Source organism: Pelobates fuscus, chromosome 4 (genome assembly GCF_036172605.1).
Source record: "Pelobates fuscus isolate aPelFus1 chromosome 4, aPelFus1.pri, whole genome shotgun sequence".
Classification (NCBI taxonomy): domain Eukaryota; kingdom Metazoa; phylum Chordata; class Amphibia; order Anura; family Pelobatidae; genus Pelobates; species Pelobates fuscus.
Genome location: NC_086320.1, coordinates 88,414,053 through 88,431,384, shown reverse-complemented (window position 1 = coordinate 88,431,384; position 17,332 = coordinate 88,414,053). Strand labels below are relative to the sequence as shown.

General features: G+C 38.0%; 1 protein-coding gene across 1 annotated transcript in view; it reads right to left on the bottom strand.

Annotated features, from left to right (window-relative positions):
* CA8 (carbonic anhydrase 8) overlaps positions 1–17,332 on the bottom strand; it is a 100,987-nt gene that overhangs the window by 47,120 nt on the left and 36,535 nt on the right. Inside the window, exons 3-4 of the mRNA XM_063450411.1 lie at positions 13,328–13,452; positions 7,451–7,546 (exon numbers count right to left, since the gene is read on the bottom strand). Coding sequence (XP_063306481.1) covers positions 7,451–7,546; positions 13,328–13,452 — 221 coding nt within the window. The remainder of the gene's footprint in view (positions 1–7,450; positions 7,547–13,327; positions 13,453–17,332) is intronic.

The following is a 17,332-nucleotide window of genomic DNA, read 5'->3' as shown; positions in this document are numbered from 1 at the left end:
CAGTGTATATAGCATTGGGTAATAAATATAAGAGAAATAAACTGTGGCTTATTGGGAAGATAAACCAAAAGTTTAAAAATATGAAAAAGGCATTTAAAGCATTTAAATCAGACATATCCAATGCTTTCTTCATAAGATATAAGGAAGCCAATAATGCATGCAGAAAGTTGATTAGATGGGCTAAACTAACAAAATGAGAAAGTGATAGCCAAATAGAGCCGAGGCAAAACCAAAACATTTTTAAATACACAAATTCTAGTTTAAATTCTCTTCTAAATTTAAAATAATTATTTTTCCTCAGTATATATTAAAAAGGAACATATGTCAAGAAATGTGCTAATGATTGCTGCAAAAAACTTGCACAAAAATTGTGATTAGATGACTCAAGATGACTACTGAGCAACAATGTGCAATGTCAATCATCAATTGTTAAGGCCAGTAAGGTAGTGCCATGCAAAAAAAAAAAAATGGCATTAATTCTTGGAGTGAAAATATAATGTTGCCTCTTTATAAATCAATGGTAAGACCACACCTTGAATATGCTGTGCAAAATTAGAAAGCACTTCAAACTGGATATTTTCCTTCTTTTGGATCAACAGCAAAACGAGATGTGAGAAAGGCTGAACTTGATGGACACATGTACCTATGTAATGGCAATTTTCATATTTACTAAAGCCAAATATGGTCAGAATGTGGTTTGCCAGAGCTAATATGATTATTATTTGGGGCCCACACCCACTGCCAATAATGGGGAAAGAGGGGGACACTACATTCTTCTCCTTGAATATTATAATAGCCCCAGATGCTGACCACAGGTGGGGCTGAGGGGAACTAAGGATGCCACCCATTTTTTTTTTTTAAATATCCCAACCCATTGGCCATAGGTGGGACTGGGGGGGAACTAAGGATGTCATACATTTTTTCATTTTAAATAGTCCCACCCATTGGCCACGGGTGGGGACAAGACTATATCCCAATGTTATTTCACAGGTCCCATTCCCATGGAATGGGGCCTTTCTAGTGACTGGGCAGCAATGGCTACCCAGTTTCTAGTTTTAAAAATTTAACAGACAGGGAGCTGTAAAACCTCCCATATTGTAATATGTAGTACTGTAAGCCACCACAAAGTTAACCCTTGCACCGTGGAGTACCACAAAGTTAACCCTTGCATATTGGGTACCCCCAATATATGGGACAGACCAGAGAGGGTTGGTATTCTAGCTCATCAAATGGTAAACACACACCTATTTTATAACTCAACATCGCTACATTGATCATAACTATATCAACACAAACTCCCACACACAACCCCCCAGATCACTTGACTAGAAATTATATAAATAATTTCAATGAATATCAGAGGACTCAAGACACCAGGACGTAGAACAATGGCACTCAACGCATTTGCAAAAGTTAAGGGAGATATTCTCTTCTTACAGAAAACACAAGGACGTTTATTTGCTTCATAAGGGAAAAACTGGTCCCCAAACCTACACATTTTGTAACGTTTAATTACCCAATACTAATCCGCACATTACCTAACGCATGATTCTTAAAAAAATTAACACTTTTCAAGAAGGCATAATGATAGTATGAGGTTATTGTAATATGGTACTAAACTATATCAGCAGCTCTAGGGCTCTCAAAGACAGGCATTGCGAAGCACTCTATTGAAGACTGTTGGAGGGCCCTCAATTCGACTATACATACTTTTCACACAATCAAGGCTCTAACTCATGAATATACATGCTTTTTATAGATCACAGACATCTGCATATACTAAAACAAGCATATACTTAACGCCCCTGTGTCCACCCTTGCAAGTACCCCATACCACTGATGGAAATTAAACAAAACACTCCTAAATGACCCAAACATAAGGCAAAAGATGGGAAAAGAACTCTCTAGAAGAGTGGGAATATCAGGAGCTGGTTATCCATATGTAGTCAATATACTATTATGATTTTATCCACCTATCTTCATGTATATATATACCAATTTATGTCCAGCATTTTATCATCTCTATTTAATTCATTATATATGTTCCTTTCATTTGGAACATTCATATATTGCTTTTATGTATTTTTGCATTTAACGGTCCTATGTATTTGTCTACATTTTATAAGATTTTATAAATATTTTTTTTTACCCTAGTGGCAATGATTTGCATTTTATATATATGTATGTATCATTTTATGCAGGTACAAATACTGTTTTTATTAGTATAGAATATATTGGTTTAAACACCTAAACGTATGATTGATAATTAGGCAATGTATATAAAGATGAACTGAAGCACTAGACAATATTATGTCTCTGATGAAGTAGGGCCCATTCCCTACGAAACGCGTAAGACAGGCGTCCCAGCAACACACGGGATCAGACGCATGTACCAGCAGCACCACTAATCTCCACACGCAGGACCTGTTTGGAAAGTACCGCCACCGGAGGCATCTGTCCTGCACGTCCCCTGAAGTGAAGCTCCTGCTCGGGACGTGCTCACAGACACAAGCCATCCTCACCGGCAGCTGTATATTGAATCATCACAATCCGTATCCATCCTTAACAATCCGAAGGTCCTTGCTGTTATTTTTCTATGCATCAGTCTGGTAATGCACTTCTGAATCTAGTGTGACCTGTATTTTTATTATATTTAACTTTTTCCAAGTTATTTTAATATATTCAATAAACTGGCATTTTTTATATGAAGTGATCCAGTTTTATGCTTCAGTTTTCCAGCGATATATTGTTTCCATTTTTATTGCATAAAGCTAACAGTTCCTTGTACTGTATAGCTTATTTGTTACTTCTATCTTTTACAAAGTATATTATTTGCAACAGGTATCATTTATCCCTCATGTTGTTTGGGATATAGACACCAGTTTCATACATATTTGTTGGTCTTCCAGCAGAGAATTTGGTCTCTCATTTTTCCCTTTTTGTATTTATATATATATACACACACACACACACACACACATTTCTTCTATTTATCACCCCCCTATATGGCACTGCTTTGCATGTTTGCACATTCTTAAAGGATATTTAAAGGTATAGCAGCATTCTCTTTGTATCTTTGCACATTTAAAGGGATATTTTGTTTGAGATCTCCACTCATAGCACCTTTATTCACATTTTTGCACATTTATAGGGATACTTTGTCTATTCCAGGCATTTTAAAGGCATAGTACCATATATTTATATTTTTATTCTCTATGTAGAAGTATTTTAGCCATTAGTCACCGAGCCAGCTCCTAGTATTCCCACTCTTCTAGAGAGTTATTTTCCCTTGTTCTATATAGGTTTTTAGTGAATCCCTATCATTACCAGTTTTCGAGCAGCTTAGTGCTAGTCCGTCTCCCTCTCTCCTGTGTGGTACATTAGGTACACCAGAACCGTTCTACCTAATCAGGCAAAAGATATAAGAAGCCATATTTTACTATTTCAAGGAAAATAACACACCAGGCATCAATCCAGTGACACCGTGGGAAGTCCACAAATACAGCCTTAAGGGTCACCCGATTAAAAAGGGACTTCAGTTAAAAAAGAGAGAGACAGCAAAATTGTAGAACTCATGCAGACTATACATACAAAGCACACAAAGTAAACCACACCCAGATAAACTTCAATGCTCAAACAAAGGTCAGATCAGACCTACATAGAGCAAAAAGGTAGATCTTATTGACCAAACATCCCTTCTTTACCTATGGGAACAAGTGCAGAGTAGTGATGTCCCGAACGGTTCGTGGCAAATAGCAAGAGTAGCAACATAGCGTGTTCGCGTTCGCCACGGATGGCGAACATATGCGATGTTCGGTCCGCCCCCTATTCGTCATCATTGAGTAAACTTTGACCCTGTACCTCACAGTCAGCAGACACATTCCAGCCAATCAGCAGCCAACCCATAGCCAGTAACCTGTGTTTATTATACATTATCCCTCCCATAGCCAGTAACCTGTGTTTATTATACATTATCCCCCCATAGCCAGTAACCTGTGCTTATTATACATTATCCTCCCATAGCCAGTAACCTGTGTTTATTATACATTATCCCTCCCATAGCCAGTAACCTGTGTTTATTATACATTACCCCCCCCCCCATAGCCAGTAACCTGTGTTTATTATACATTATCCCTCCCATAGCCAGTAACCTGTGTTTATTATACATTATCCCCCCATAGCCAGTAACCTGTGTTTATTATACATTATCCCCCATAGTCATTTATCGTTGGACCTAGGCAGCATGATGTCTTAGGCCGGCCCAGAGAGTGAGTGAGTGAGTGAGTGAGTGAGTGAGTGAATAATATAATATATATGTTCAGAAACATATTAGTAATATATGTAAATCGGGTTCATGCAAAGAGGGTGAAAAGGTATTAAAGAAAAACACACTTATTGCATCAAATTTACAAAGCCAAACTTTTAAAAGCTTTCCTCATTTCTTTCTCGGGATGAGGAATATATCAGTTGTAGACTGAGGATTTCTATCTGCCCAATCTTTTAATAATATGCACTGGAGTGTCAGTGTTGAAGGAGACCGAAGCTGCCCCTATTCTAAATGAAAGACCCGAGACATGGATACAACCGAATCTTAGGAGTAGTGTTCTGATGTAGAAGATGAATTTAGCCGTAGTCAGAGGGATTCAGTGAGAGTAGTGGTGAAATGTGTGTGGCATGACTGAGTGTGGGTAAGTAAGAGTCAAGTATTTTAACTGGGCACTAGTTCTAGGTGGGATAAAGTGGTATAGCGGATGGATGAGTAGTTTGGTTCGTTTTAGAGGTTTGTAGAGAAAGTATATAGTGTTCATGATTTTTAGCGATATCCAATATTTTTAAGGTGGTCCCAGTGCCACCACTCATATCTGGTGTCACAATAGCTTGCATTTAAAAAAAAACAAAACTTTTTTGACTAATATAATAGCAGTCAGTTTCCTTCGCACGTGTGCGTTTCAGGGCCTGCCAGGGCACAGTGTCACACCAGTGCAACTCATATCTGGTGTAACAGTATTGTACATTTAAAAATACAGGGGGCTTGTTGTCACCTTTCGGGGACCCTTGGTGCTGTACATGGCTAGGTGGAGGAAGAGACCTTCAATGACATCAGTGAGGACAAGGAACGGGACATGGCTAGCTTGGTATCGCACCTTGTGCAAATGGGGAGTTTGCGGTTGTGCAAATGGACTGTTTGCGGTGCGTTAAACAGGGAGTTTAGTCTGCCACTGTGAAGCGGGCGTAACCCTTACACTACCTGATCGATACAACATCATACAATGCACGTTATTTCAAACTATTTAGGAATGTTAGGTGATTTATGCCCTTTATGGATTAAAACCAGACTCTGCATCAACTATGTAATTTTCCATGGGAGTTTTGCCATGGATCCACCTCCGGCATGCCACAGTCCAGGTGTTAGTCCCCTTGAAACAACTTTTCCATCACTATTGTGGCCAGAAAGAGTCCCTGCCTATTGAAGTCTATGCCGGTTCGCGGGGTTCGCCCGTTTGCGAACATTTGCGAAAGTTCGCGTTCGCCGTTCGTGAACGGAAAATTTAATGTTCGCGACATCACTAGTGTAGAGTCTTACTAGCATGAGTCCTTAGACAGAGAGACACCAACGCTCATTCATAGAGAAAGTAACAGACAAAAATAGAAATGCGGTATATGATATGCAAAATGTAGCAAAGGCCTTTCAAGAATACTATACTGAACTGAATCGTCTAACTGCAGCCAAATCAGGCGCACAGAACCTTAAAACATGCCTGGAATCCAGTCTAAAAGCCATACTCCCCCTGCACACCTTAGAGCTCTTAGACAAACTACTGGCAGCAATAAAACTCTTGTCCAATGGAAAGAAAATGATTGTTTTTAAAAGATATGTGTGAGTTACTCTTGAAATTGATTTTAGAGAAAATTGAATCAAACTTTGTGAATGATATTTTCCTTCAATTACAGCTGAATTTGTAGTCGAACCTTTTTTTTGCTTAATTTTTTATCTGGTTTGTATTAGCTGTAATTGACAAAACCACAGACCCTCTAGTTAATAGAATGGAATGTCTCACTGGATCAAATAGGGCACAAAGAAAGAGAGAGGGGAGCATTGCATGAGATACAAGAAAATGGACGGACATGCATAGGCACACATAAAGTGTTATGGAGGACCAGGCTAAAAACTTTGTACTGCGTTCTGTGATTTCTCGTGGCAATCCCCAGCACACAGGGCCGGCCTCAGGGGTGTGCGAGCTGTGCAGACGCACAGGGCGCCATGGAGCAGGAGGCGCCGTGCGGCCGCACAGCCGGCCGGGATTTAAAAAAAAAAAAAAAAAGATTATTTTTTTTTTACATTTGCGGCGGGGGCAGAGCTTACCGTGCGGCAGGGGCGGAGCTAAAAGCGCCGGAAAACTGCTGCAGGGGAAGCAGGAAGGAGTCCCTGCTTCCCCACCAAACAGTCACCAGGAGCTGCACTGCCTCCACAATGAACTCCACAGGTAACTGTGTGATTGTCAGGTGAGTGTGACTCTCTGCCTGTGTGTATTACTGTCTGTGTGTGTGTGTGTTACTGTCTGTGTGTGTATATGACTGTCTGCCTCTGTATGTCTGTGTGTATGACTGTCTGCCTGTGTGTGTCTGTGTGTATGACTGTCTCTGCCTGTGTGTGTGTGACTGTCTGCCTGTGTGTGTGTGTGTGTTACTGTCTGTGTGTGTGTATGACTGTCTGCCTCTGTATGTTTGTGTGTATGACTGTCTGCCTGTGTATGTCTGTGTGTGTGTGTGTGTGTGTGTGTGTGTATGACTGTCTGCCTCTGTGTGTATGACTGTGTGTGTGTCTGTGTGTATTACTGTCTGCCTCTGTGTGTGTCTGTGTGTATTACTGTCTGTGTGTGTCTGTGTGTATGACTGACTGTCTGCCTGTGTGTGTCTGCCTGTGTGTGTCTGTGTGCATGTGTGACTGTCTGCCTTTGTGTGTCTGTGTGTGTGTGTATGACTGTCTGCCTGTGTGTGTGTGTGTATGACTGTCTGCTTGTGTGTGTGTGTGGATGTCTTCCTGTGTGTGTGTGTGTGTCACATACAACCAATACACGCATATCACACACTGTTAATACACCCATTACAAATATCACACATAGCATACATATCACACACAGTTATCACACGTACTATTACATACACAGACAACACAAACATAACAGCATACATGGATGACGAGGGGGGGCGCTGTGAAGATTTTTCGCACAGGGCGTCTAAATGCCTAAGGCCGGCCCTGCCAGCACACTTCTATTTATTTATATTCAAGAATATTTCTTAAACTTAGTTCAACACAGCAAATAAAAGACTGTGGCATTGTTTTGAAAGCAATTCTGTAAAATGTGAGATTATTTAAAAGGATAACTCTTATATATAATTACATTTCAACAAAATGCAACCAAGGCAGCTGACACAAGTAATCCATTACCTGCACAAACAAGGAAATTATTACAATCCCATGTATACGTCCCATGGCTTCATCCATATTTCTGTACAAAGTAGAGTTCCAATGGATAAGGTGGAGCTGAAAAGAATAAGCATTAACAAACAAAATGTTAATAATGAAATGTCAAATCTGACAAAATAGTGTGTCTAGTCTACTATTACTATGCACATTGTATAATTGGTAACCTGGAATTGCCAAGTTCATCTATCATAGCTCATCTAACAGAGTTACTGTAACATCAATGGGTAACTGGCACTGTGTCCTGTAACAAGCATTTATAAGAGCTTAATTGGATGTATTTACTCAATCGTGTGATGGACTGACCTCTGATATCCAAACAGATGGGCCAAATAGGCTTGGAACAGTTCTCACACACAGCTAGTTTACAATGATTTTTCAAAATTTTCCCAATTTGGTTCTCACTTCACTATTCACTGTTTTGCCAATAAACCACCAAAACAATTACATATAAGGTATATTTAACCCCTTAAGACCGCAGCCAAATGTACAAGTTGTGATCCAAAAAAACGTAAACAAAACCTGGCATTTGCGCTATATGTCTGTCCAACCATAATTCACCTCTTTCATATTAAATGCACCCCCCATTATTATATATCATTTTATTCAGGGGAAACGGGGCTTTAGTTTAACATCAAATATTTAGGTATGGAACATAATTTAATATGAAAAAAATATTTAAAAAATGGGAGAAAATAAGAATTTTTTAAATTTTTTTAGTTCTACGTGACATTCTAACTGTGAATGTCATAATACTGTTTGCTTTTACTGCAATACAATACACATATTTGTATTCAGCGATGTCTCGCGTGTAAAACAGTACCCCCTATGTACAGGTTTTATGGTGTTTTGGGAAGTTACAGGGTCAAATATAGCGTGTTACATATTTCAGTTTTTTTACATTGAAATTCGCCAGATTGGTTACGTTGCCTTTGAGACCATATGGTAGCCCAGAAATAAGAATTACCCCCATGATGGCATACCATTTGCAAAAGTAGACAACCTAAGGTATTGCAAATTGAGTATGTCCAGTCTTTTTTAGTAGCCACTTGGTCACAAACACTGGCCAAAGTTAGTGTTAATATTTGAAAATGCAAAAAACTAATTGGAACGCAAATTTTGGCCAGTGTTTGTGACTAAGTGGCTACTAAAAAAACTGAACATACCCTATTTGCAATACCCTGGGTTGTCTACTATTGCAAATGGTATGCCATCATGGGGATAATTTTCATTCCTGGGCTACCATACGGTCTCAAAGGCAACCTGGCGAATTTTAATGTGAAAAAACTGAAACGCAAACCTTATATTTGACTCTGTAACTTTTGAAAACACCATAAAACCTGTACATGAGGGGTACTGTTATACTCAGGAGACTTCGCTGAACACAAATATTAGTGTTTCAAAACAGTAAAACGTATCACAACAATTATATCGTCAGTGTAAGTGCCATTTGTGTGTGAAAAATGCAAAAAATGTCACTGTCACTGACGATATCGTCGTTGTAATATATTTTACTGTTTTGAAACACTAATATTTGTGTTCAGCGAAGTCTTCCGAGTAAAACAGTACCCCCCATGTACAGGTTTCATGGTGTCTTGGAAAGTTACAGAGTTAAATATAGTGCTAGACAATGTAATTCCCTGAACTTTTGGCCTGGGTTGGCAGGCAGGTCCTGCAAATTGTAATTAATAAAATGACCTAATTATGTAAAATTATTACATAAATATATGCGTAGAATTATTATATATATGTGTGTGTATATATATATGTGTGTATATATATGTATATAATTTTTTTTAATTATTTTTATTTATATATAGGTATATACATAGTGATATATACGTATATACTTATGTATATAGATATATATATTTCGTTCTACATGTATTTTGATATCAATATATATATATATTAATTTTAAAATACAGTTAGAACGAAATTACGCATGTTTATATATTTTTTATCTATCTTTTTTTTATTATTTTTTTATTTTTTTTTTATTTATTTTTTTTAACATATTTATATATTTATTTATTTTTTATTATATATAAATATATATATAATGAAAATTATATATATATTTAATCAATATCATTGTAGGTGTATTTTGATATTAATATATATATATATAATTATGTATATATTAATATTAAAATACACGTAGACAGTGTATGCATATTTATGTGTATGTGTGTATATGTGTGTATATATATACTTAGATCATATATATAATAAATATATATATGATCTAAGTATATATAATTTATTTTTACACTGTTTTAACATTTTTTTTTTTTTTTTCAGACAGCAGGGGGAGTACCTGTCATTACAGGCACTCCCCCTGCTGGCAATGCCTTGGACGGCTATGCCGTCCATGTGATCGCGGGGTCCTCGCAAGGACCTCGCGATCACATGGCCCTGGGCGGCTGAAGAGGACGCAGGGGGACTCCCTGGGCTCCCAGGTAAGTCCCCCATACCGCGATCGCCGGCGTGGGATCGCCGGCGACCGGGTAAGTACATAAGATCGCAGGACGTACTATGACGTCCTGCGGCTTTTAGAGCCACCAAAATAAGGACGGCATAGTACGTCCTGCGGTCTTAAGGGGTTAAAGGGAAGCTACAGGCATGGAGACCACTTCATCTCAGAGTTATATTGTAGCGCTAAGTGGCACACTCCTGCCCCCCTTTGTTCTGCAACACAAAACATTGCAGGCGCTTCCTGGCCTTTCACACTTCGCATGTTCTTGTTTTTTCTTCTTGGATCCGTTAAAATCTGTGCCCTTTACTAGTATAGTGACCATTTGGCTCATCTGTGAAGTATCAGTTCAGCACATGAACAGTGAATCCAGGGACATAAATTATTACCAGTACAGAACAGCTACATTTCTTTCTCTTGGATCGTTATCAAACATCAAGGCTTGAAATGTGATTCTAATGCTGAAACACATCAAGCTGAATTACTAGTGCCCAACTCCCCCCCAAAAATTGCATTACTGCTACTTACTAACTGGCATAACTTCCCCATGCGTCCAAATAGTAAAATGTTATGTCTGTGTTCTAAAAGAAAATTCATTAGTATATAAATGGTTCTACTGCCTTGAATGTCAGCATTCCAGACAGTCGGCCTGGACAGTGAAGACTTTTTTTTTAATGTTAGTTAAAAGATTTGTAAAATTTACTATGACATCTTATACTTGTATACTAACCAGTATACATATGTTAATTAACTTCATATCGTCTATTACTTTTTGTACCTCTGTTTATCTCTATGTACCTGATTATAAAATGTACAGTTTGATATTTGGAATGTTATTGGAACATATTAATCACAGTCTATTTCAATTTGCTTTACGGAACGTTCTAAAGATACCCGTGGCTTGAAACAAAAAATGAAACAGTGTAAAATGTTTACACATGTATTAATGTAGAATATGTTTTGGAATTCAACAGTGAATGTTGAAGCTATGTTGTTCCTCAAGACGTTTTATGAACAAAAGCAACCTATGAGATTTTTCTCTTATGGACTATATAGTTACAAAGAAGAAAACGCTTACCCATGAGGACTGAGCTCTCGCTGAATATTAGCAAACCAGACACCACAACTTGTGTTTATTAGTTTGAAGCAGACTAATATTGTGCATGTGCATTTCTATTTTGTTTATACGGTTTTATTGTTTTTGAGATCATGATGAGTTTGCTAAAACTTGATATCAAGCAGTGGAAATGTGTGTATTTAAATTTTAAACCCATTATGTTGTCCAATTTGTTCTTTTTTTTTTTACCAAATAAACATACAGAACCCTGTGTATTTATTAACGAAACAGAGGAATGAAACCATAAGCCTCTTTGCAATCCACAGGGAGTAAGCGGAATATGATTGAATTGTTTTAGCAAACTCAGTTCTTTACATTGACATTTTCTTTCATCGTCTGCCAATGAATATCCAAACAGATTGAATTTCTCACCTGAGCCAGAGTTTTCCATTCGTTATGTAATTTGCACGGATGTCATAGACTTGTCACAGCACTCATTAAGCTGAGCTTAGTGCTAAGTGGTGTAATACAGTATGTCACAACAATATTATAAAAATTATGTTGGTTTAACATGTATGGTGACTTCGGCACATTTGATTTTGGAAGGCTTAGGTGTACTGTTGGAGAGAAGCAAGCCAAAAATGGATCCAAAAAGAAATATTGTATAGTGAACAGTAGAAGTACATTGACATTTATAGAGCTGTTCTGTGTAGTTATTATTGGGACTCACCAATAATGCAATATCTATTAATCATCAGTAAGCTGGAAGTAGCCGTAAAGGTTTTTGAAATATGTAAAGCTAGGAATGTGAAAAATGACCTTATTATATTGAAAAGTTATATAAAAAGTTAGCATGAACCGGCATGGCTTGCAAATAGTGTGTGTGGGCTCATAGTTGCAGTATATTCTGCAAATCGTTACAGGTATAAGTAACAGAATGGAGAGGGATACACAGATAAGCTTTTGTAACCATAGCCTATGAAAGGACATCCAATGTATACAAAATATAGCTATAAATACACATTATTCACACATACAAATGATGGAAATAATGCCCTTCCAGGTGATCGCCAAAATCATTTTAGAGGATCTGAAAATGTTATGTCAATTCATATTTTGCTACACGAGCTAAGATCTAGGGTTTTGTATTCATGGATCCACAAGAAGAATATCGGCCTGTAGTGGTACCTGATCAGTAGCATGAGCAAAATGTGATTCTCTCCATTAGTAGATAGTTCTTCCACTTCCCCACAAACCTGACACATATCTGCTATCCATTTATTACTTGGCTCCACTCAGACAATTAATTATTTGGCACCATTGGTAGAATACACTGATGGGGTATAACCTCAACCCAGGAGTCACCTGTAATAAATTACCCCCTGTCTTGGGTGCTATATGTGCAGATGAGAGGTGATGTGTATAATCACTCCCCATAACAACTACCTCTGTATTATTCACCTAGTGATCATGCCTGTTCTGTAAGTGAAAGGGGTGTGATGCCATGTCCCCACTACCAACTAAAAGCCTGGCACACTATGAAAATAGTGAAAGAGGAGCAATAAAGAACATATTGTCTGCTGCTGCTCTTGTATCTATCACCCCAAAAGTAGCAGCTACACCACTTCTATATATACTATACACCATGCCTAGTCTGCACCATAGGATGAGAGGAACCTGCTTAATACACAGTAGCCATACTGCAGCTGCTTCCAGTTTATTCGCAACCCAATTCACAATTTATTAGGTTGGATAGAGATTGGATGGTAAAAGAGGATGTAAATTACCTCCTTTGTCATCACTGCTGCAGAAGGAAGACTTATAGATGCAATTTTTGCAAATCACTACAGCAATAAGTCAAACTGTGCATGGAGACTCAGACAGCAGGGTACTCAACACCAAAATACCTTTCGGTACTCCAGATGTTGTTGATTACATCTCCTATACATCGCCCTTTCAGTCATAATGATGGCATAGCATCATCGGAATTGCAGTCCACAATATTTAAAGTGCCAAAAGTTGCCTACATCTGCTCTACATCATAACCTTTCCCATGATGTAAAGTTGTTATGATGCTTAAACTGATCCTTTCAGTAAATAAAATTCATATAATACATGATAGTATCATTGCTGCAATGGGCAAAGTGAAATATAGACAGTGTATTGGGGGTCCCAAATGTTTTAAAGGGGGTTATACAGTAAAAACTGCTATAATTCACACCTTATACATAACACATAAAACACATAATACATAGTCTGTTCTAAAACACATAATAGTTTTCATAATTTGTTGTATTTCTATACATACCTCCATAGGGAAAGCTTTGAAGTTTACTGTGTGTTCAGAACCACGCTGGTTTTCTCTGCCCCAGTGAAATCTTACTTCATTAAGTTCATACTCATGTCCTCGAGGTAAAGGGCCACCTGTTAAAACTAAGAATGAAAATAAATAAGAATATGGATCTATGATCTGCAACTCCTAGTTCACGGTAAAACCATTTCTGAGCAGTTAGACTCAGCCTACAGCCTGGTCTTCATGAAACTTTAGTAGCAATAGTAGCAAAGGCATTCTCCCTGGGGCAGGCTTGGCGGTGTTGAAGCCCTCCATGTGAGGTTCTTTAGTCCTGGATCTCTATAGTTGGTGGAGGATGCAGGAGGATATTAGTATGACTGTCTGAAGAGGTGCTGGAGAAATAATCTTTTGGCACTCCTCCATAATAACTAGGCAACGTGGTGGGATCACTTTAAATACTTAAAGTTACAGGGTTATCCGAACCACTATAAACACTTCTTGTTTAGAAGTGGTCACAGTAGTAGGATTCTGGAAGTGCAACATTTCTGCTTGAAAAGCTGCAAATTCAGAGATATCTGGACACTTGATTCACAGATCCAAGTGGGGAAAAAATAGTGGGGGAAAAAAGAAAGAGGGCCCTGCTCAAACGAGCTTACAGTCTATAGGAGGTGGGGCATAAAACAGAACAGGAGGTAGCAATCAAACAAGGTCAAGTGTAGCAGAGCTGGAGGAGAGAATAGAGTTCTGCCCTTTAGGAGAGAGCAAGGGACAGGTATGGAATGTAGAGGTTACTCTGGGAGGCCATAAGCTTTCCTTAAGAGATGGGTTTTATAGGCAGGCTACTCCAATGGAAATGAGCCACCCGCGAGAAGTTCTGCAAGTGTGAGTTGGCCATATGGGTTCGAGCAGCAGAGAGACAGAGAAGGGCCTACCTGCGGATCAGTGAAAAAATATAGGAATTGGTCAGTGCTTTATAGGTGTGAAATATTACCTTGAATTGACTCCTATGGGATACAGGAAGCCTAATCTAAGGACTGACAGATGGGAGAGGTGTGAGAGGACAGGAGACAAAAATCAGTCTAGCTGCAGCATTCCTTACAGACTGTAGAAGGGCAATACGGTTTTTGGGAAGACCTATTAGGAGAGAGTTACAATGATCCATGCAAGAGATTACTAGAGCATGGACAAGCTCCTTAGTAACTCATGTGTAAGAAAGGGGCGGATGCGGGCTATGTTTTTAAGGTGGAATCTACAGGATTTGATAACAGACTGGATGTGAGGCTCAAATGTGAGGCCAGAATCAAGTATAACGCCAAGACAGTGTGCTTGCAAGGATGGACTGATGTGGGTACCACTCACCTGAAAGGAGAGTGAAAGAGAAGTATCAGTATTAAGAGGAAAGACAAGGAGTTCAGCATTACATAGACTGAGTTTCAGAAAGAGGGAAGACATCCAATCAGAGATGGAAGAAAGGCAAGCAGTGACACGTTACAGGATGGCAGGGGAGAGGTCCGGGGAGAAGTATATTTGAGTGTCATCAGCATACAGGTGGTATTGGAATCCAAATGAGGTAATAAGTTTGCCAAAAGAGGCAGTATAAAGAGTAAATAGAAGGGGACCAAGTAAAGAGCCTTGTGGGACTCCAAAAGAGACAGGACAAAGGGAGGAGGTATTATTAGAAAAAGATACACTGAATGAGTGTTGGGAGAGATAGGAAGAAAACCAAGAAAGGACAGTGTCACAGAGACGGAGAACATGGTCAACAGTGTCAAAGGCAGCACAGAAGTCAAGAAGATTTACATAGATTTAAAGGTGTTAACCTTTCTTCAAATATAAAATGTTCCATTCCTTGTATTAATTTTGTAGTCCGCCTCCAGTGCCATAATATCCTTCTTTAGAACAGGTGCCCAAAATTGCACATCATTGTCAAGGTGTGGTCTTACCATCAATTAATAAAGAGGCAAAATTATATTTTCATCCCAAGAATTAAGGCTATTTTTATACATGACCAGTCCTATGTATTTAAATCCCTCTCCAGTGAAGTAATATCCTGCTCACATTTGATTACATTACAGAGTGTTGCGTCATCTGCAAATACTGAAACATGACTTTCAATGCCTATTTCCAGATCATTTGTAAATATGTTGAATAGAAGCAGTCTCAAAACAAAACCCTGAGGGACACAACTTCCCACTTTTGTCAAACTTGAACATTTACTTAAAGACAACTCTCTGAACTCTATCTTTAAGTCAATGTTTTACCCAAGAACAAGAATGTTCATCTAGACCGGTGGGTTCCAAACCAGTCCTCACACCCCCTTACCAGTCCAAGATTTAGTGATTACCCAGTTGTGTTGAAGTTTTTTTTTTTTTCTAAAAACACCTTAGACACAACTGTGTAATCTTTAAATCCCACACTGGCAGGGGGGCGGGGGTGAGAACTGGTTTGGGATCCACTGTTTTAGACGAAGTTCTTTTACTTTGAACACTAAACTATTGTGTGGAACTGCATTAAACGCCTTGGCAAAATCCAAGGAGATCACATCCACTGCAACACCTTGATCTATACTTCTACTTATGTCTTTGTAGACTGTAATTGAGTTAGTTTGACATGACCTGTGATTTTGCTAATCACAATGTTCTTCTCAATTAATAACTGAAAATTATCCTTTTATACGCCTTTAAGTAGTTTCCAGCCATCGACGTTTACAGATCTATAATTTCCAGGCAAATATTTTGAACCCTTTCTCAAATATAGGAACCATATGAATCATTTCTCTTCAGCTGTTGATAGACATTTCAAAATAGGTTCTGATGTTAGCAAAGAATCCTGGAAGAAGGTGGACATTACAATGACAACATGGGAGAGAAAGGAATTTGTCTAAACAATAGGAGAGGAAAGTAACTTTTAATGTTTTATTAAAATATACAGGAAGTAATACATTTTACAAAGTATGTTATCAACACATTTTGTTTTTTGCTTGGGAAAATACACAACTGCATACATCTGGGGCATACATTTCCTAGTATAATAAACAATAGTTTTATTATTCTATGTTTAGAAACATGTTATTTACCAGCAATGTAAATGATGCCCTCAACTGTTTGGCACAGAATAGATAGATTTAAATAACATACGGAAATCAGCAACCTTGTGCACGGTGAGAAATTTTTCCCCCATTTGGTTCACAGATAAAGTGGAAAAAGTAACCAATAGAAATAAAAAGAGGAGCAGCAGTTAAAAAAAACAAAAACTATATTTATATATTATATATTTATTGCATATAAGAATATAGATTTTTTTTTTTTAGTACTCCTGTTTTTCCCTCTATTTCTCACTACTCTCTTGAGATTCTAAACAATTATTTTTCTTTAGAATACAGGAGAGAATAATCTATGGATGTAGCTCTGCAAATCCCTGTTACAAAAGCCTTACAGCAAGCATGTGCTTCACATACTAAATAAAGTTTATGTAAACAAAGTCCCAGGGCCTGATGGTTTTCACCCTCACATGCTTAGGGAGCTCAGTGTAGAAATATCCACAGCACTGGTTTAAATTTTTCTGGTTTCTTTTCTTTCAAGAATTGTACCAAAGGATTGAAGAAAAGCAGATGTGGTGCCTATATTTAAAAAGGGTTCAAAAGTTCAACACGGAAACTACAGACTTGCGAGCTTAACATCTGTCTTTGGTAAAATATTTGAAGGGCTATCAAAGAATAATATTCAAGAATTAATTTTGAACAATAATATCATTAGCAGGAATCAATGTGGTTTGATGAAAGACAGGTCATGTTGAGCTAACTTAATTGTGTTTTCTGAAGAAGTTAGTAGAAATATAGATACGGATGCAGTAGATGTGATCTACAGTTGTAATCAGAATTATTCAACCCCAATTGAAAATCAGGTTTATTGTCAACACTTACAGACTTTCAGCTGAAATAGCTCAACACAACAATTGCTTCAAGTGGTTTCCCCAAATTCAACTGAAAATTCAACTTATATTGATTTCTCCAGTCTTAAA